Source organism: Pelodiscus sinensis, chromosome 1 (genome assembly GCF_049634645.1).
Source record: "Pelodiscus sinensis isolate JC-2024 chromosome 1, ASM4963464v1, whole genome shotgun sequence".
Classification (NCBI taxonomy): domain Eukaryota; kingdom Metazoa; phylum Chordata; order Testudines; family Trionychidae; genus Pelodiscus; species Pelodiscus sinensis.
This window is the reverse complement of record NC_134711.1, coordinates 308,728,209-308,750,298: the sequence shown is the minus strand read 5'-3', so window position 1 is coordinate 308,750,298 and position 22,090 is coordinate 308,728,209. Positions and strand designations below refer to the sequence as shown.

Here is a 22,090-nt window from a genome sequence, read left to right as displayed (position 1 = left end):
CCTAATGTCCAATCTAAACCTCCCCTGCTGCACTTTAAGCCCATTACTCCTTGTCCTGTCCTCAGAAACCAAGAGGAACAAATTTTCTCCTTCCTCCTTGTGACACCCTTTTAGATATTTGAAAAACGCTATCATGTCCCCCCTTAATCTTCTTTTTTCCAAACTAAACAAGCCCAGTTCATGAAGCCTGGCTTCATAGGTCATGTTCTCTAAACCTTTAATCATTCTTGTCACTCTTCTCTGCACCCTTTCCAATTTCTCCACATCTTTCTTGAAATGTGGCGCCCAGAACTGGACACAGTACTCCAGCTGAGGCCTAACTAGCGCAGAGTAGAGCGGCAGAATGACTTCACGAGTTTTGCTTACAACACACCTGTTGATACAACCTAGAATCATATTTGCTTTTTTTGCAACAGCATCACACTGTTGACTCATATTCAACTTGTGGTCCACTATGACCCCTAGATCCCTTTCTGCCATGCTCCTTCCTAGACAGTCGCTTCCCATGAGTCTGTGCACCTGCGTGGCTCGCTCCCAGATGCAGTGCAGACATACCCAGAGTGCCTGGAAAATGAAAATGTCTTTGCTTTGGAAGGCAGGTTACAGATTGTTCTCAACCAAGGGAATAGCAGATAGCCCATGCTGGCTGTGTGGGATGAACAATGGAACAAACATTGTTAAGGTTACACAAAGGTTATTGTGAATAGGGTAGGGGTGGAAATATGGAGGTGTATTCCCACTGTGAGTTTGCTAATGAAGAGAGTTCCATCTGTGACTGTGATAGCAACCCCACTTTGTGATGGGGGAACAGAATGACTGGCTAGTGCTTTAACAAGTCAGCTCTCAAACAGACTAAAGGAACTCCCCCTGTTTGTCCTTGTTTAACTAAGATTGATGGCCAGTGACCAATAGACACTTCAGTCCCTCTCAGTACTATATTCACCAATGCCAACCAGACAAAATAAGGCATGGAACAATTCTAGGTCAGGAACAGTGTATGGCAGTTACCAGTCACAAGTTATAATTCATTGCTTCCTATTGGGGCCTAAACTTCGAACCACAGAGTTGCCTGCAAATCAGCTGTTTCAGAAATGTGGTGTCTCGGGACAGTGGTAAAGCCTCAGAGTCACTTTTCTTCCTGATCACTGACCAAGGTGCTTCATTAGAAAAATAGCATTACCCCTACAGTAAGCATGCCTACGTGTGTGTGTGTGTGTGTGTGTGTGTGTGTGTGTGTGTGTGTGTGTGTGTGTGTGTGCGCGCACGCACGCACACCACTCTGCTTCAATGTAGTTGTGAACCATCCACCCAGAGAACTTCCCCAACCCCTCTCTTGCCTGGCTTTCTAGGTCTTCCCAGTTATCTTGCTCTATACCAGCAAACCTAGCAGAACTAGTCACAGACATGGAATTGCACATTTCCTTAGCATGCTGATAACTAAATGGGTGGCAGTTCTATCACACCCACGTAGAAAAAGCCTAGCATGAGAAATGAAAGAGCTGAATAACTGAGAGAGCATGGTAAGCATCAGTGCAGTTGGAAGCAATTAAAAAAGCAACCCCTAACCACAAGCCCTACACCTTCTGACACCCTGTGATAATCTGTCTGTATTTCTGGCGCATAGACAGCAACAGGATTAAGGTTCCTCGTGCTCCTCAGCAGGATCATGTGATGACCTGCTGATTCCAGCAAAAGGCAACATTTCCCAGCCGCGCTCGCCCTTACTTTGCCTGTTTGATGTTCCAGCCACACGGAAACTCTCGGCAATCCTCAGTCAGGGGTAATCCCATCCCTCTGCTTTGAGACAAAATGCCTCCAATAGCAGAAAGCCCAGTTTCACAGAAGCCCCGTTTCACAGAAGACAAGAGTGAGTGAAATTGCTAAATGTGCTATTCAGCACCTTAGGGGCAACAGAAGACTCCCCATCCACTCACAGTAGAATTACTGCAGTACTGCTGGAAAGCAGGCACCAAGAGGCAGTGCCGCGGGACTCTGCATAGGCAATCAGAGAAGAAGGGGTTGTGGATGGTCTGGAATACAATGGAGCATCAGTTGCAGCACATGGAGCCAGTGTCTGCAAACTCCCTCACAGTGGAAATGCAAGGATCAGAGTTTCCCAGATGAAGTGCTAGATGGTTGCAGTGCTGTCCTAAATTGACTCTTTCCCTTGTATTTCCCTTCTACAGAGTTTTATGAATGGAGGAAGACAGGAAATCTGGTCTGGTATTTACAGTCATAGCTACATTGATTTTGGGATAGCTACTAGATAAGTACCTACCCTTAAAAGCTTATAATAGGACCTTCTGTCAGAGAATGGATACTGTGAAATTGTTTTGCAATGAACTGGGATAGGAGGAAGAGAAGTGGTTTCAGTTTCACCAAAACCAAACCTTTAATTCTGCACTGGGTCCTATTTTCACACTTTCTTTGGCTTCATTTTAATAGGGTCATTTTACGAGTCTCAAGAGCGACAGATGAAAAATATATTAATAAAGTTTATTTTTTTAATCCAGAAATTTGCTGTGCTTATTTAATTCAACATACTTGCTCTATTAAAAAAACACACAAATCATTATTCTAATGCATATAAGCAAACAAGGGATTAAAACAGCTGTCAATATTTTTTCATACAAGTTTTATATGCTCCATAGTTGCTAGAGGGAAATGCTCATGTGACAGGCAGAAGATGACTGCTTATAATAGGTCTGTGTATGTTGAATGCTAAAGGGGCAGGAGAAAAAAAGTCACTTGGATTTCACCCAGAACATGTGATAATCAGATTAACAGAGAATGTTGTGTATGTGTTGTAGATGGCAAAGGAGATTGAAGGGTGCACAGTTTGAAAAAAAAAAAAAAGAAAAAAAAAAAGAGGCAGGAGTGAAACTTTCCCACCGGAGGGGAGAAATTTCTTTCATATGCAGGGCTGTGGCAGGGGTTAGATCTATTCATGCACTGAGCCTTAGCACTGAAAATTGCCTGCTGTTGTGTGAAGATGTGTCTGTTGGCACTGGGTTTCCTTTTGGGGATTCTACAGCCTGCATCCGGGCAGTTCCCTCGAGCCTGTGCATCTTCAGAGAGCCTGCTGAGGAAGGAATGCTGCCCACTGTGGGCTGGGGATGGGTCTCCCTGTGGAGAACTCTCTGGCAGGGGCTCCTGCCAGGAGATCCTTCTGTCCCGTGCCCCTCTTGGACCACAGTTCCCCTTCACAGGGGTGGACGACAGGGAGGACTGGCCTGCTGTGTTTTATAACAGGACGTGCCAGTGCAACAGCAACTTTATGGGATTCAACTGCGGGGAGTGCAGGTTTGGCTTCTCAGGGCCCAACTGTGCTGAGAGAAGGATGCGCATGAGAAGAAGCATCTTCCAGCTTAGTACCAGAGAGAAGAATAAGTTCCTGGCCTACCTCAACTTGGCAAAGCACACCCCCAGCCAGGACTATGTCATCGCCACTGGCACCTATGCTCAGATGAATAATGGCTTGACCCCCATGTTCAGGAACATCAGTGTTTATGACCTGTTTGTATGGATGCATTACTATGTCTCTCGTGATACCTTACTGGGTGATGCAAGTGTGTGGCGGGATATAGATTTTGCCCATGAAGCCCCAGGTTTCCTGCCTTGGCATCGACTGTTTTTGGTGCTGTGGGAACACGAGATCCAGAAGATCACAGGAGATGAGAACTTCACCATCCCTTATTGGGACTGGCGAGACGCTGAAGGCTGCGATGTCTGCACAGATGAATTAATGGGGGACAGACACCCCACTAACCCTCAGTTACTCAGCCCAGCATCCTTTTTCTCCTCCTGGCAGGTAAGGACTGGATGGTGGGGGGTGGGTGGGAGGCTGGAAGAGCATCTTTATGCTAAGAGATCTGATACATTAACTACTAATCAACTTGTGGCAAGTGGAAAAATTAGTTCTCAAACACACAAAATCCCAACTCACCTTTTCAGTGCATCAGTGCACCTAAAGTAAGACATATAACACAGCACTACAGGATAGAGACATCGAGCTGAGGGAAAGTAGGGCATTTGTATGCAAGTCACCAGCACACAGCCTCTTCATGGCAGTGTTAGTGTCTGAGCAATGGAAACAAAGGCATGGAGTTGTCATCAATGTGCTTTGCAATCTGAAAGGCTTTGCAGTCCCCTTCCCCTCACAACCTTTTTCCAGTCAAGATTTTTAAACTATCCAATTAAGCTTATCTAGTTTAAAGTGAAAAGTCTTTAGTGCACACAAAAGGATTGGTTATGCTGTTGGAAATTTTCAGTAATTTCCAAATAAAGTCTGGTGATTTATTCCAAAGAAAAATCAAAGCTAATCCCCCTGCTAAAATGGCTAAGAATTCAGTACTTTGAGTATTCCTGACATTTCAAACACAGTTCCACTCAATCTATAAAGCAAAATAACCTTGCTTATTTGTTTAGCTGAAATGGCCCAGTATACATTGTGGTGTTTTAGTGCTATTCACTTTTGGAATTTAAAACTTTAAAGCTATGTTCTTAGCTAGTGCAAACTGGCACCTTTTTTTTCACGTACTTGGGGCTACATAAATTTACACCAGCTGAGGATCTGTTCCTTTGTGGCTATGATTTAACAGACAGTAGAACAAATTCACCAGTAGGCTCCAGTAACTCAGTCATGCTCTTATGTCACAAAGCAAAGACAAACTGGGATAGCGCTCACCCGGTAAATTGGATGTATGCTGCTTTGCATCACCAGAGTAACACAAAGTAGTCAAAATGTACCAATAAATCTGACCCTGTATTGTGAACTTATACAATGGCTCCGTTCAGCTACAGCAGTGTTGATTTAAGTGGAAATCCTCTGGATTGACACCATTTCAGAATTGTAAAAGTATTGAAATTGGTCCACCATATAGGGTACAAGCAGCCAGAAAGAATTAATTTGTTTCAGAGTGTGGTTTTCTTATTCCAATGAAATGTCGTACTAGCAAATTCCTGCAGAACCCTTTTTGTATATTGCACTTAAAACATGGGGTGAAATTCTGTCTTCATTGAAGTCAGTAAGCATTTTTCCACTTACTTCACTGGATCCAGGATTTCACACAGAGAATACAGCAGACCTGTGTCTGAACTTACACAGGTCTAAACCAGGAGTAACATGAAGTCAATGCTGTTACACAAATATGAAACGGTGTAAGTGAAACTAGAATCAAGCCTATTGCATCTGGCCCATGGAGTGTGAAGTCTAAGACATATAAAGCACACTAGATGGTAGGTGAAACGTAACAGGGTGCAGATATTATCACAGGATTAGCAATTTTCTAGCTGTCTCCACATATATGTAATACTATTTTCCTATAGAGCAGGAGGAATCATAGAGCTGTGCTTTGCATACCCTTTCAAAGTTATGACTGATATCAAGATATGTATAGCTTTCTTATTACTGTAGTATCTAAGCACCTAGCAACTTGACTACAGTACATTTAAAAACCAGTGGTGTTTTATAATTTGCCATTTCAGGCTGGCTCTCACTCAAATATCCTATAAATGAAACAAAACTTCTCTTGCAAGACAAATCCTATCAAAACAAAGTCTTTGTATGCCTTTAGTGCATATATGAGGATGTGGGAAGGGGGAATTCAGCATGTTTAAAAATGTTTCATTTGGGGGTAAAACTTCCCAAAACACCTTAGTTCAATGGTCAGCATTTCCTAAGTCATTTTAAAGATGGGATTTAAAAATCACTTGGTCACAATTTTAAAAGTGCCTCCTTGTTATAAATGTCAAACCAGCTCCACCTATGACTGCACTGAGTGGTTCTTATTCACCTCTAACACCTCAGTGGATTTACCCCTGAATCACACTGGTAAAGTAGCAGAATCATGTCTTGAATTGGGGAGCATGTGGTCAACGTACGAGTTAGTTTGCTGTTCCTTTAGTACAGTGGTTCTCAAACTATGGGGCAGGCCTGGCAAGGGAAGTATGGGAATCTGTCAAGTGAGCTGTGTGTTTGGGAGTTTTTTTTAAGAGCTCGGGTTGTCAGATCTGGGCTGGTGGGGTTCCTAAAGCAGGGCCATGCGCAGCCAGGAAGTGAGGGGATGGGATAAAGGCATGGATGGGCAATAATTTTAGAGGAGGGACACTTGACACATCCCAGAAGAGGTGGGGTCTCGGGTGGAAGGGGCAGGGCCAGGACAATTCCTATATTCCCTGACTGCCCTGGGGATGGGGGAGTGTGCATGTGATCTTTATCCCCTGTCCTCCAGTGCCTAGAGAGAACTGCCAACTGTTTTGTGGTTCCCTCTAGGCATTGCGTGCCCCTGGCAGCAGGAAGAGACTTTTCATGCTCCCCTAGGCCAATCAGGGCCTGGGAGTGTGGGAGCGTGCAGAGCCCCTCGCTCCCTGTGCCCTCACTTCAATGGGAGCGCAGCACCTTATGTGAACAGCCAGCTATTCTGCACAGCTGGCAGTTCACTCTAGGTGCCATGTGTCCCTAGTGGGAGAGGAGACTCCACGCACTCCCCTGTTCCCAGGTCTTGATTGGCCTGGGGGCGGGAGACCAGCAGGGAAACCATGGGCTAGATCAACTAGCTTGGCAGGCCAGAATTGGCCCACAAAGAGATAAAAGGGACAGCTGGAGCCCTACAGCCTCAGGGTTCTCCTTCCATTGCCCCTCAAACCCAGAAGTTGGTCTCTCCTCCCCACCCTCACCAGGAGGTGGCGACAGAACTCCATTTGTCAGCCTCAAAGTGGCAACAGCAGCACAGAAGTAAGGATGGCAATGGGAAAATAACTGCTGTGAAAAGTAATATTCACTATTAACATAGTGAATGCTAGTGGGAAGGGGGTAAGTTTAGAAGATAAAATAAAAAAAGAACAAGTTAAAAATCACCTAGAAAAGTTGGATACCTGCAAGTCACCAGGGCCTGTTGGAATGCATCCTAGAATACTCGAGGAGCTGATAGAGGAGGTATCTGAGCCTCTAGCTATCATCTTTGGAAAATCATGGGAGACAGGAGAGATTCCAGAAGACTGGAAAAGGGCAAATATAGAGTCTTTAGTAAGGCATTTGATATGGTCTCGCATGACATACTTATCAATAAACTAGGCAAATACAACTTAGATGGGGCTACTATAAGGTGGGTGCATAACTGGCAGGATAACTATACTCAGAGAGTAGTTATTAATGGTTCACAATCCTGCTGGAAAGGTATAACAAGTGAGGCTCCGCAGGGATCTGTTTTGGGACCGGCTCTATTCAATATTTTCATCAACGATTTAGATATTGGCATAGAAAGTACACTTATTAAGTTTGCAGATGATACCAAGCTGGAAGGGGTTGCGACTAATCTGGAGGATAGGGTCATAATTCAAAATGATCTGGACAAATTGGAGAAATGGTCTGAGGTAAACAGGATGAAGTTTAATAAAGACAAATGCAAAGTGCTCCACTTAGGAAGGAACAATCAGTTTCACACATACAGAATGGGAAGCGACTGTCTAGAAAGGAGTATGGCAGAAAGGGATCTAGGGGTTATAGTGGGCCACAAACTGAATGAGTCAGCAGTGTGACGCTGTTGCAAAAAAAGCAAACATGATTCTGGGATGCATTAACAGGTGTGTTGTGAGCAAGACACGAGAAGTCATTCTTCCGCTCTACTCTGCGCTGGTTAGGCCTCAGTTGGAGTATTGTGTCCAGTTCTGGGCACCGCATTTCAAGAAAGATATGGAGAAATTGGAGAGGGTCCAGAGAAGAGCAACAAGAATGATTAAAGGTCTAGAGAACATGACCTATGAAGGAAGGCTGAAAGAATTGGGTTTGTTTAGTTTAGAAAAGAGAAGATTGAGGGGGGACACGATAGCAGTTTTCAGATATCTAAAAGGGTGTCATAAGGAGAAGGGAGAAAACGTGTTCATCTTAGCCTCTGAGGGTAGAACAAGAAGCAATGGGCTTAAACTGCAGTAAGGGAGGTTTAGGTTGGACATTAGGAAAAAGTTCCTAACTGTCAGGGTAGTCAAACACTGGAATAAATTGCCCAGGGAGTTTGTGTAATCTCCATCTGTGGAGATATTTAAGAGTAGGTTAGATAAATGTCTATCAGGGATGGTCTAGACAGTATTTGGTCCTGCCATGGGGGCAGGGGACAGGACTCGATGACCTCTCGAGGTGCCTTCCAGTCCTAATATTCTATGATTCTATGACTCCACAGCTCATTGGTTACACACTCATCCAGGATGTGGAAGGTCCAGGTTCAACTTGCTACTTTCAGTCAGATAGAACTAGGATTTGATGTTGGGTCTCCTACTTACCAGATGAGCACTTTAACCACTGGGCTATTCGGGGTGAGTCTCTCTCTGCTGGACCCAAAAAGTCTTCCTCACTAAAGTTCACCACAGACACGTTCTCGTGGAAAGTTTTGGTTTTGACTAATTGCCATTTTCCAACATAAAAAGATTTGCCAGAAAATTCCTAGCCAGCTCGGCATATAATGGAGTAACTCTGAAGTCAATGGAGTGTCTTAGTCTGACACTAGAATCTGAATCTCATTCTGTTAAAACAAAAGGACACAAACATAGTCTTAGCTTCAGAAAGAAGGCAGCCACCGATCTAGTGCAGTGGATGCTGATTGCCAAAGCACTGCCAGTCAAATAACAAAGAACAAGCTAATAAGGGGGTGGATGGTTGAGATGTGCAGGAATTCAGGCTTTTAATAGGGTAATCTAAATGATAGAGAGGAGAAGAGAAACAGCTAAAAGTGACTTTAAAATAAAAAAGTAGCACGGTGTCCTTTTAAAATCCACAATGCCCTTTCAAAATGTAATAAAATAATGACTGCCTATTCTGCAGCATTAGGAAAATTCAGACACAGCACAACACTCAAGGGGTTGTTATGGATTTGTTTAAAAAAAATGTAAAGTGCCTATTTGTAGCACAGCATCCCTTTCTAAAGAAAGGAGAAAATACTTTATTCCATTGCTAAGTTGCTATGGCAACATGGATACCCATGCTTGCATGTTGAATTTCTAGCTTCCCCCTCTCACTTTTTTCTTCAGCATGCTACTGCTACCACTTGAGTGAATTCTCTGTCCACGTTTTTCTCATGTTTTCACGCTACCTTTATTTAAAGCCCCGGGAAGCACTGGGAGTAATTGGTTTGAATTACTCTGGGGAGTAGTTATTTCAAAATAGTTTGGTAGTTTGGATGCGCTGCTTAAAAATTTGACGTAAGGGGTGTTATTTTGAAATAAAGCCCTACTGTAGACCAGGACTGGATGTGCCCAGGGACTATTACAATTAGCAACCCTTATTCGGGGTGTGCAAATAGATAGTCAGGCACATTAACTAAGGACTCAGCATGGAAGAAATGAGTTGTACCCACGAAAGCTCATGATACCCTCTTTATCAATATTTTATGTTAGTCTCTAGGGGTATGTCTACACTACCCTCCTAGTTCGAACTAGCGGGGTAATGTAGGCATACCGCACTTGCAAATGAAGCCCGGGATTTGAATTTCCCGGGCTCCATTTGCATAAGCGGGGAGCCGCCATTTTTAAAACCCCGCTGGTTCGAACCCCGTGCAGCGCGGCTACACGGGGCACGAACTAGGTAGTTCAAACTAGGCTTCCTAGTTCGAACTACCATTACTCCTCGTGAAATAATGTATTGATAGCTGCATAATTAAGGGGGCTACCAGGGCATTATTCTAAGCATTATTTTCTACATACAGGTACATCCAAAATTTATTTTAACCCCCCACCCTCCAATCACCAAACCAAAAAAAGAGCCAATTCTCCTTTGTCCCAGTATTGATTGTGGTTCGAACTAGCGGGGTAGTGTAGACATACCCTAGGGTGTTTTAGGACTACTCATTTTTTTTAAGTTACAGTGTAACACAGCTACCCGTCTGAGACTTCGGTATGGTCTGTTCATCATAAAAATGTATTGATAGCTGCATAATTAAGGGGGCCACCAGGGCATTATTCTAAGCATTATTTTCTACATACAGGTACATCCAAAATTTATTTTAACCTCCCACCCTCCAATCACCAAACCAAAAAAAGAGCCAATTCTCCTTTGTCCCAGTATTGATTGTGGTTCTTTCTAGTGTTCTTAGGCTAAAGCAGATTTTTTTTTAAAATTAATAAAATTGTGAGTTTTACTTTAAAGATGTTGCTTAGAAAAAACAAAAATCTCACATCTCATCTCACATATTTATGCAGGGCTGCCTGCTCATTTGGCTATGGTGACCAAACCAGGGCACTGGGTACTAGGAAAGAAACATTTTGCAGGAAAGGGGAGCAAGCTTCCCAACCTAGTTCAACAGACAGGCTAGCGGGACTCTCACTAGTGCCCTAAAAATGGTTTTATAGACAGCACTTTACAGTTGCAGCTCAAGCGCTGAAGCCAACCCCACCTTCTTCACCTTCAGCAGCAGATACACGTCTCAAACTGCTTATACCTCTGACTGCAACTTACAATCCCATATGTGTAAGATCACATCTGCTTCACAGGTTCATTTCCAAAAGCAAACGATAAATACCCTGTCAACTGTTTGTGAGCGAGTCACTGCCAGTCAGGTGGTCATCAAGATTAGTCTCCTTTTTGTCTACTTACAGAGATTTTAAATCTGAAACAGGCAGTGTTACAGAGAGATTAGAATCTACATGCCAAGCAGAAATGAATCTACATGTGCCACAGAGAAATGAATAGAAAAAAGCTTTCCAAAAAAAGAAGAGTGAACCAGATTCTCCCATCACTTACATTGCTGTAAACCCAAAGAAATTCCACTGACTTCAATCACTGGATTTATTTTGCATTCACATTGAGAGCAGAAATTGGCCCATGGTTTTTGGGTTGTTCCCCCCATATGTAGCAACATATGTAAAGAACTCAATGAGAGAAATGATCAGAAGTTTAGAAATTCCCAGATCAGGTTGTTTGTTAATGCTAACGCACACTAACAGGCCAGTGAAAAAGGATCTGACTTGTAGGAAGCTGGGTCTGTGTGCATTTGGGGTGAAGGAATGGCTACACCAAAGAGTATTGGCCTAGAGCCAGACAAGCAGTACAACCAGGGGCGGATGAGAGTGCTGCGGGGCCCAGGGCAGCGCCATGGGGCCCCGGGCAGCAAAATTTCACGGGGGCCCCCCCTTTGACACAGCGCATGCGCCGTGGTGCAAAGGCGCATGCGCGGGGCCTCGGGAAGCGCGGGGCCGGGGCAGCCACCCCGCTCGCCCTGCCCTAAATCCTCCGCTGAGTACAACATCATACCCTGGCAAGCCAGAAGGGAAATGCCCACAAAGGTGAATGAATCTAGCATTTTGATGCACAATAATATCCACTCCATTCTAGCAAACCCCAGCTCTTTTGGAAGATAAGATTTCCTCAAGCTTAGGCTGCCCCTTCGCATATGGAAGAATTTCAACCCGAGTTCCCTGAATATAGACCCTGATTGGCCTGGGAGAAGCAGAGCACATTAAATCTTTGCCTTCTCCCCCGCCCCGGCCTGGGGCATGTAGTACCTAGAGAGAACTGCCAGCTGTTTTGCAACTTCATGCACTCCCTGTTCCTAGGTCTCGATTAGCGGGAGAGGGGGGGGGGGGGGCAGGAGAAGCAGCAGAGCAGCTGCAGGTCAGTTCAAAGGGCTTGGTGGGCCAGATCCAGCCCACTGATGCTGTCTTGCCCACCCCTGCATTAGTTTGTTCCCTTTAATGTTGTGGAGGCAGGAAAAGGGAATAAGGGAATTTGTGTGCAGCCATCTTGGTCTTGTTAACAAGAGAGCAAGAGTCAGGCTAAGTCTGTGGCCTGACAACTGGAGATCTGTAATTAGATGCTGCCTTCGCCTCTCGCCTCCATACGGAGATAAGGATAGAATACTGACTCTGGCAGGGACCTTGAGATAAGGAGCATTTGGGTAGAACTAAATAACTGTTAGCCATTGGTGTTTGTAATGGGAAGGAGACTAATTGTTATTGTTATTATATTTAATAGACAGTATATAAACTGCTTCATAATTGCTTGTATTCGAAGATCTGCCTCGGAAGAGGGGGGGCTCCCCCCTGTCCGAACCAGTTTTTCCCTTGCTGCAGCTCGTAATAAAACTGCCTCTGGCTACTTGTTGCTTACAAACGCAGAGTGAGGACAATGTTTTCTTCCACAATGTACAGATCAGTACATGTCTGAACCATCTGTCATATATTTGAGAGAACATTTAGCTTGATGGCTGTACGCAGTGCATGTCACTGTTCTCATTGATTTAACCTAAAGGATTTGTCACATATACTACTGGCATTAAAGAAAAATTTGCAGTTAAGAAAATGAACAACTTGCAAAAGTTTAACACAAGACTGAAGAAAGTGTAAGGCTCTGGTCCTACAGTTGGTTCCACATGAGTTTAGGGATCTGTCTGTAAAGAGACAGCTGCAGAATCAGAGCGGGTGAAGCAAGAAACCAACAGCACTAAAGAAAAGTGTGAGTTTCCATAATTGCTACTGAACATTTACAAACATTTGCTAACCCTAATATTCTGCTTGAAGGCATGGGAGAATGAGATCTTTGGACTCTTTTTCATGGGACCAGACCCTCAGCTGGTGCAAATTAGCAAAGCTCACTGAATTGTGCTACGAGATGACATGAAGAACTCAACTAGGGAGTCCATGTCCAGAGTTCAACAAGATTTTTTTTTCAGACCTATAAAACCTAGGAACTAATCTACATATTCTTGAGTGCCATCTACTGGAATTCTGTCTGTTAACTATTTATATAAATGCAGTTATAGAACATACTTTTAACAACTTCAATGGAGTTGCACTGAGTTACACAAGTTGAAGATCAATGTTTGCATTAGTAAGCATTGTCTAACAGGAACCTATGAATTTATTCCAAAAGAGGAAAAACTTCAGTAGGGCAATTTTAAAGAGAGACCTGATTTTGAATTAGGAGGAAAGGCAGTGACAAAGACCCAGTTTTTTATAGATTTTAAGGCCAGAAAGAGCTGCTATGCTCATTTAGTCTGACTTCCTATATATCACAAGCCATACAGGCTCACCAATAATTTCTGTATTAGGTCTATAACTTTTATTTGAACTAGTGCATAATATAGGTAAAATTAGACTGTCTAAGTCCAGATTCTATCTGTTTTGTGCCACAAATCAGACAGTCAGTTAGGGTATGTCTACATTGCATTCCTCTTTCGAGAGAGGAATGCAAAGGCAGACAAATGAAATTGCAAATGAAGTGCGGATTTAAATTTTCCACGCTTCATTTGCATAATTGCGTCCGGCCACTATTTCAAAATACCCTATTTTGAAAAAAGAAACGCTGTCTAGACATGATTATTTCGAAAGTAAACCCTTCTTTTGAAATAACCCTTAAACCTTAAAAGAAGGGTTTTCTTTCAAAATAACCGCATCTAGACAGCGTTTCTTTTTTCGAAATAGGGTATTTCAAAATAGCGTCCGGACACAATTATGCAAATGAAGCACGGGAAATTCAAATCCGTGCTTCATTTGCAATTCTGTTTGTCTGCATTTTCATTCCTCTCTCGAAAGTGGAATGCAATGTAGACATACCCTGGGATTTTAATGCACTAGACTTAACTAGGGCTGCCAAATTTCTAATTGTATAAAACCAAAAACCTTGCCCCACCCCTGTCCTGACCCTCCTCCGAGGTCCCATCCCTGCCCAGCCCCTTTTCTGAGTCCCTGCCTCTGCTAACCCCCTCTCTCTCGCTCTCCCTCTCTTTCTGTCTCTTGATCTCCCCCACTCTCTCTCTCTCCCTTATACACAGGTTATTGCATTTACATTTAACACTGGATTTTATAGGTCAAAGAACTTATTCTAAAAAGTAAAACGAAGTTTGCTTTGATCTCTGCTGATCAACAACCATGCTGATATTTTACAGGTAATTTGCAGCCTATCGGAGGAGTACAATAGCCAGCAGGCTTTATGCAATGCCAGCAATGAGGGTCCTATACTTCGAAATCCTGGGAACCATGATAAAACGAGGACACCTAGACTCCCGTCTTCAGCTGATGTTGAATTTTGTCTAACATTGACTCAGTACGAGTCTGGGTCCATGGATAAATTGGCCAATTTCAGTTTCAGAAACACTTTGGAAGGTAACACATTTTATTTTGCTATGGTGTTTCTAGTCATAGAATGATCCCTTCCAGGGATGTAGAATAAAGCTGTTTCAAGGTGGAAGCTGTAATTTATGAGTAAGTAGAGCCCTGTAAACAGGAGAAGACTGGCAATCAAAATAGGCCTGGGAACGGCCCTCCCTATGACATCACCCCTGCGTGCCCCTCAAGCCCTGCCCCATTTCCCTGTGTTACATCTGGCATGCATCACAAGCGGTGGGTCAGGCTCCGTGAGTTGCAACGGTGGCTCATCATGGATGGATACGATGTCCCACCGGGAAATTCCCAGTATCCCGCCGGGCCAGTCCACCCCTGCCTGTAAACCTCGATCTGATCTTAGGAGATGAGATTGACAATATTCCTGATCTCACAGTTTCTCCTGGAAATTTCTAAGGGTATATCTTCACAGTAAATGGGAAATGTGATTCCCAGCTCAGGCAGATCTACATGCACTAACTCTGCTCAAGCTAGTGCCCAAAAATAGCAATATAGCTGCACAGTACACATGGTGCCTCGGGCTAGCCAACTGAGTTCAACACCAATCAAGGTCCTAGGTGTGAACTTGGTTGATTATCCTGAGCCACTGTGCTATTCTTAGTCTGCTAACTTGAGCAAAACTAGCACATGTCCACACAGGATATGTCTACACTGCAAGTATCTACCCTGTGGTGCCAAGTCTTGGCCCACAGGTAAATTGATTCAAACATGTATGGTTTGGATTGAGGCTCTAAAAATTGGAGCATAGTTCTTTCTATTTGGGCCTGAGCCTTGGCTTAGAAACCTGGACAGCTGGAAGAGTCTCAGAGCCCAGACTCCTGCCCAACCAGAAACATCTACACTTGCAGCCCAAGGCTCACAAATCCATATGACTTGATCTGGGCCTAAAGGTAAGTCTAAACTACATGGCTCCATCTATGGAGCCATGTAAACTAGTTTACCCAACATAGTCAATGAAGCAGGGATTTAAATAATAATCCCCACTTCATTAAAATAAAAATGGCCACCGCGCTGTGCCAACAATCAACTGATCCGGCACAGCGTGGCAGTCTAGATACGGATCGGTCAACAAGGGAAGCTTTTGTCGACTGCTCCTGTAAACCTCGTTTCACGAGGCATAAGGGAGCTTCCCTTGTCGACCGATCCACATCTAGACTGCTGTGCTGTGCCGGATCAGCTGATTGTCGGCACAGTGCAGTGGCCATTTTTATTTTAATGAAGTGGGGATTATTATTTAAATCCCCGCTTCATTGACTATGTCGGGTAAGCTAGTTTACATGGCTCCGTCGACGAAGCCATGTAGTCTAGACATACCCTAAGAGTCAGTACCACAAGGTTTTCTTTGCAGTATAGACGTACCCATTTTGAGAGATTATGTTAAGCTTTGAAACATGAGGTTTAATATCCCTCCCAAAATGCACAGTACTAGAAAAGCAAGGTTTTCCCCATGGAAATATGGTATAGTAAAACATAGAAAAGCTTTTACACCAAGTATGTATGCAAGAGAAGCACCCAAAAGAGGATAAGTAGTTAGAAATTTGGGCACCCTTTTAGCGTATTCAGAGCAGAGCAAGGCAGAATATTTAGCCAGGTTCTTAGGAAGTAAGTATTAAGAAATATGAGATGTAGATATTAACATCTGATTACATCTTTGGCGTAATGAAAAGTTGCAAAAGGCACCATTATCTATAACTCTGGGTATTCTTCTTATCCATGCAGTTATCTACTCCTTTTTTGAATCTTGCTACTTTGCTAAGGATGTTGGAAGATTATTTATATTATAAAATATGGGTATTATCTATTTCAAGTGATTCTTCACATACCCAGGCATGGGGCAGAACATGCTTTCACTAATGGCCCATATAGGTGGAAGGTATGTAACCTTTCCTCAGAACATGGAGACATAAAAGGGACACAATCATAGTCCACTACAACACTGAATTTGCAGATGAAGCCCTTAATTTATGCACGTAGTAGTAGCAGTAGTAGTAGTGATGCAATAAAAACTTTATCTCCTTCATAACATATGATGAAATATTTTCAGATCAGAATTGTGAGCCAAAGTCTTCTCTCACACCGGTGAAAAATGTGGAGTAACTCCACTGAAACAACAAGAGATTTGAGACTTTGATTTACCTCAGTCTGGAAGTAGTTGGAGCTTGATGCAGTAGAAAATAAGGAGACAGTGAAGTTTCTGGAGAAAGGGGATACTATGGTAGAAGAGACAAGCCAGGGAGCCAGGAAAATGGATTTTTTATTTTATTTTGGTGCTGCTGTGTTCTGAACAGATTTAAGTATATGGGAGAGGAGTCGGGGAAGGGGGGTCAAAGACAGAATGGAGATCAAAGTAACCAAAACATGGAATTATGAGTTTTAACCACACAAATAGGAAAGGCTGGATATTTTGAGAAATTGCACAACAAAAGGCAGTAAGAGTTGAGCATAGCCTGGATATTTGGGTATACAGGGAGAAAAGACATCCAAGTTCCAGGCCCAATGACAGGCAGGATGACAGTGTTGTCCCTGCATTCTGGGACAGAAAAAAGTGTGGAGGGTTTTGGAGAAAAAATCCCTGAAGAGCTAATTTTTTTCCAATGCTGAGCTAAAATTGATCCAGATGTCACAAATACAGGTGGGCAATGGTAAAGTATTAACATTATGATTCATACACCAATTAAAATTTGTGTTTGTATAGGGTCTTCATGCAAGATGCTTTACAAAACACTTTCAATCCTAGAATGAATAAACAAACAAATAAATAAATATGTATATAAAGGCAATAGCACAGATGTTCAACAAAATTGCAGAATAATCAAGAAAGCACTTAAAACCTAGAGTTCTTGAGTAGATTGGTAAGACCTATTTTAATTCTTATTTTGCAGTCTACTAAACTAAAAATCAATATTTTGTCTGATTAACCCACCCCGTTTTGTGTCTTCTTCAGTTTAATTTCATGGCTGCTGCACACAGTCACAGCAGCCTGCATTGAGGCTTGTTAATATCCTAGCATGTGCTCCCAACAATATTGTGAATGGGTTATTGCTTTAATTTGGATTGCGCTACAGATGAAAGGAAATTGAGGCATATTTTAGAACATATATGGCAAATCTGCTGTTGTTTATAATGACCCCTTGTAAATTCGGCACTGATATCTTTCTTCTAATCCAACACTTATTCTTCCGCTACACATGCACATGCTAAATTTAAAAGAATCATAGAAACCCAGTGAACAACGGCTGCTGGCAGTGTATTAACTGGGGATTTGTCTAGTCCAGATTTAAATGGTTCCAAAGGAGCCTCAAATATACTCCAGGGGAGAGTAAGGGTGTGTCTACACTGTACTGTTATTTCAAGATAACTGGTGTTATTTCAAAATAACAATGCAAGCATCTACACAGCCATTCCATTATTTCAAAATAATTTTGAAATAATGGGTGGCTTATTCCTATATCTGTAAACATCATTCTACGAGGAATAATACCTATTCCGAAATAGCTATTTCCAAATAAGGTGTGTGTAGTTGCTCCACTGCTGCTTTTTCAAAATAGCCCCTCACCAGGGACATTCTAAGTTATTCCTCCCCAGTGTCTCCTGTGGCTCTAAATTGAGATAGCATGCCTACATTCGGGAAGCCTGCCTCAGACTAATTTTGAGGCTTGCTTGCGGTGTAGACATGCTATTTCGTAATAAGCTATTTTGGAATAACTATTCCGGAATACCTTATTTTGAAATAAGCATGCAGGGTAGACGTACCCTCAGTGTCCTCTTGAGATACTTATAGGACCATTCCTGTTGTGGTTTTAAGGGGTGAGAAGGATGGTCAGACGTTACCCTGGGCCTGGAATTATGCAGAAGGGTCTTCACGGATTCCAGGATTCACCTTACGGAAAGATGGGCCTGGGGAAGTGGCTGAATCTGTGGTGACACTAAAAGCATGAACTTTCCTCCCCATTAGTTCTGCAGAGATTACACAAGAAGGCAACATAGCCCATTTCTGGTGATCCTCCATTAAGAGTGCAGTCATGGCTACCAGAAGTTCTTGTGGCAAAGCCTAAATGGAACAGGTGTGGAGATGGTGGAAACGGGCCAAGGTGACCAAAGGCACAGGATAATTCTCCCCTTTTTCCAAGTATCCCCACTAGCTTTGTAAAGGCCAAGGATCTTCACCCAGATTTCCCTCTTCATCCCATGGAGACAATTTCTTCATCCCAGTCTCCTGAAAGTGACTCTGCAAAACCACTTCCAGGAGATGAGAGTCTTCCTTCCCGGCATCATCCTCCCGCATCCTTCCATGTGTATTTCCATGTGAGGAGATGCACCGAGCCACTGCTGTGACATATTTCCCAATGTTCTGCTTTTACTGAGTTCCATTCCATCTCTCTTGCTGAGAGTATATCTCCCCATGGAACAGCTTCAGCTGCTCCTCTCCTGCTACTTGTAGGCAACCTCTACTCAGATTGACATACAGCTACGCCAGTGTGAATATGGAATAATTCCCTTGTTCCAGATGCATTGCACGTCAGGACCCTGGTGGTGAGTGACCCCAGGCAGGCTTCACACAGGTGTCCCCATCCCAGATGTTCCACAAGATTTCCTGGTCACTCTATGGCCTGATTCTGTGATTTAGAAGAAGAAATATGTGGCCTTACTCTGGCCCCACAGAACCACCTCGTAGTATTAGTGGGCCATAGAAAATTAATGTAAACAAACAATATTTGTATTTTAATAGTGCCTAGAGAACTCAGCAAAGCTTGTGCCCCAATTGTGCTAGTTGCTGTTTAAACACATTGGAGATATTCATATAATCTAAATAGGCAACACAGACAAAGTGTCTAAAGAGGGGAAGAAAGACATAACAAGGTGTCAGCCGTTCCTATACTAAGTTTCAATATTAGCTTCCACTGTTGGAAATGTTAATTTGGAAACAAGATAGATCAAACTCTAACATTAGCCACCATGGTTGTTTTGATTTTCACCCTACTAGCCTTGTTCTGGGTTAGCTCATTGACATACATGAACAAAATTAAGAGTGGCCTATGACAGACTCAACATTATGCTACACTCATATGAACTTGATGTTATAGGAGTCTCTACTGGGGTGGCTGCCCCACTCTGGCTAGAAAGGATTAAAGCAAGCAGGAGGGAGCCTGCACAGAGCCCTGGCCAATCAGAGAGGTAACCAATGAGAAAGCATCTTGCTGAGGCAGCCCACGTTAAAAGGAGCTGCTCAACAGAGTGAAGGGCATTTGGTTCCTGACTTAGGAAGGTGCAGGAGTCAGACTGGTTCCCAAGAGGAAGCACCTTACAGATAGAGGTGCTACTCAGGCTCAGGGGAGCTGAAAGAGAGGCTGTGTCCTGGCACATGCCAGGCTGCAGGACTTGATACAGGAGCCAGAAGAGTGCAGGGGTCACAGGGGAAGTGGCCCAGTGAACAGGAGACAGTTAAGGGAGAGTGAAGGAGGTATGACAAGGCTGCCATTAGAGGGTCCCTAGACAGGAGGTCCAGAGTAGTGGGCAGGCTTAGTTTCCCCTCTTCTCCCTTACATCACACTTTTCCACAGGAGAGAGTGGCCTATGTAGACTGTGGCCTGCCCCTGAACTGAGAGACCAGTGTGGTGGTCGCTGTCAGAGGGCAGTGTCCTGAAGAGAACACTGTGATCCCGGGAGTGACGCTGGTCCTGAGCAGAGCACAGGGAGAGTGCAGAGTGACAATGGCAAGACTCCTGCTGGAAAGGTGTGTCTTCCTGAAGACTAAACTAATTCCCAAGATGACCAGCAGGAGGTGCCATGGTGGAGAGCTGCAACCTTGTTACAGAGTCAAAAGGTGGCTAGTATATTTGTCAGATCTTACAAATCTCAAAAGTTACAAGGGCGATTTTCAAATATATGATCCCAAAATGGACAAATATCTGAAGAAAGAAGGTTTTGGCAGTTCTCCATCTACTTGCAATGATGGAACTAAATGTAAAACTGTCAGATCTTACAAATCTCAAAAATTACACGGGCGATTTTCAAATATATGATCCCAAAATGGACAAATATCTGAAGAAAGAAGTTATGGCAGTTCCCCCTCTACTTGCAATGATGGAACTAAATGTAAAACTAACAGTAGAAGTGGTGAACTGACCCTTCTGTGCAAGCTATCTGCGATATGGATTTTCATCTACAGGAGAAACATCTCAACCTCTTCCACAATGTCTGGTGTGCAGAGAGAAAATTTTAAACCATGGCACGGTGCCAAGTGAGGCAAAATGACACCTTACAAGCAAACATTTATCCCTTGCCTGAAAAGGCATCATTTTTTTATGTGTTTGAGGGATCAGAATGAAAATCAGGCACTACTGATGATCAACTGTGCACCTATTTCTGACAAAGTGCTGGGAGCAAGCTATGAGGTCACTGAGCTTGTAGAAAAGGCAAAAGTGCCACATACAATCTCAGACATTAACTTTACCAGCATGCAAAGAAATCATGAGAGTAATGATTAGGTACACATGTAACCCACACAATTTCTGGGTGAGGTGTAATGTCCCTTTTAGTGGCACTGAGACCACTTAGAGGGAGAATAATAAACTTGCTCAAGCCAGATGGCTTTTAGCTCATGAGGTAGTGGCTCATGTCCTAAGCTCTAAAGGCCCCATGTTTGGTTCCACCCACACATGACCAGCGTCTGTCATTAGACACACAGTGAAGGAAATTGAAAAAAATTCTCTCTCAGGCAGAGTGATAAGTTGCTGCACCACTAAAGGCATGTCAGCAATATTGAGATGGTGCTCCCAGAAAAATTAAAATCAAGGGGTATGTCTACACAGCAACATTATTTCGAAATAACTAGTGTTATTTTGAAATAATTCAGTCCGTGTCTACACAGCAGGCAATTATTTCAAAATAATGGTGAAATACTGTCAAGCTGGAGGACTTCTTACTCCAACTCCTGTAACCCTCATTGTAAGAGGAGTAAGGGAAGTCAGAGGAAGAGTGCTCTATTTCGAAATAAGTGCTGCGTAGATGCTCCCAATTTCAAAATAAGCTGAGTGATTGACATAACTCAAATAAGCTACTCAAATTGAGCTAAGCATGGCTGTGCTGATGCATCCAGGCAGAAATTGTGCATTGAAGCTTGATGAATTAACAGATGACGGGGCCGTGCTTAATTTTTGGCTAATGTAAGATACATTGATGGAGACAGTATCAGAGAAAAAAGTTGTGTTTTACAAAGAAATGACTGATCACAATTGGAGAAGAAATATTCACCGTGACAACAGTTTATCTTGAAGAAGGAGACCTTAATTGGAAAAATTGTATCTGTGTTTGCATTGATGGAGCAGCTTCCATGATTGGCAAAGTGAAAGAATTTGTAAGCTAGGTCAGGAAACAAAACATAGAGCTGCTGAGCCACTGTTTCCTATATTGTGAAGTTCTCATCACCAAACCACTGCCAAAAGTCTTAAACAGACCTGCTAAACTGAATGCCAGAAGATCTATCTCTGGTGCAGCAAGTGGAGATGTGGTCTTAAGGCCAGAGCCAATGCAAGGGGGCATGAGGTGGGGTTCAAAGTTAAAAGTAGAATTCTCTGTTATTGATTGAATGTTTTTAGGAGAGAGAGAACAGTAGAGTCTAAGATGTTGCAAGGGGACATGCTCACAAGAATATATGAAGGACTTGGGCATGGCAAAATGTAAATACAGAGCCAGAGTGTTTAAGGAAGTCTTTCAAGTCCTAAGTATGGCCTTATCGAGAGTGGTGTGAAAACTGATAAACAACTTTTGAAAAAGTTCCCTGACATAGGCACAGATTCATACCAGCTATATTAAACTATTGAGCAGCTTCAATGAAACCTGGACTGTTGCCTAAAGAGACAGTAAGTAGTTTGGCAGAAGTTGAGAAGACTCCCTAATCACTAATAGCAATACTGACTTAGATGTGTACGGATGATCTAGTGTATAAGAAACATGGAAGCTTAGAGATGCAGTACAGATTCAT

The 22,090-nt window shown here is 43.1% G+C and overlaps 1 protein-coding gene across 1 annotated transcript in view; it reads left to right on the top strand.

The window, feature by feature from the left end:
• The first annotated feature begins 2,904 nt into the window (after window positions 1-2,904).
• TYR (tyrosinase) overlaps window positions 2,905-22,090 on the top strand; it is a 79,329-nt gene continuing 60,143 nt past the window's right edge. Inside the window, exons 1-2 of the mRNA XM_006118374.4 lie at window positions 2,905-3,811; window positions 13,872-14,088. Of these exons, the coding sequence (XP_006118436.2) occupies window positions 2,993-3,811; window positions 13,872-14,088 (1,036 nt within the window). The 5' untranslated portion in view covers window positions 2,905-2,992. The remainder of the gene's footprint in view (window positions 3,812-13,871; window positions 14,089-22,090) is intronic.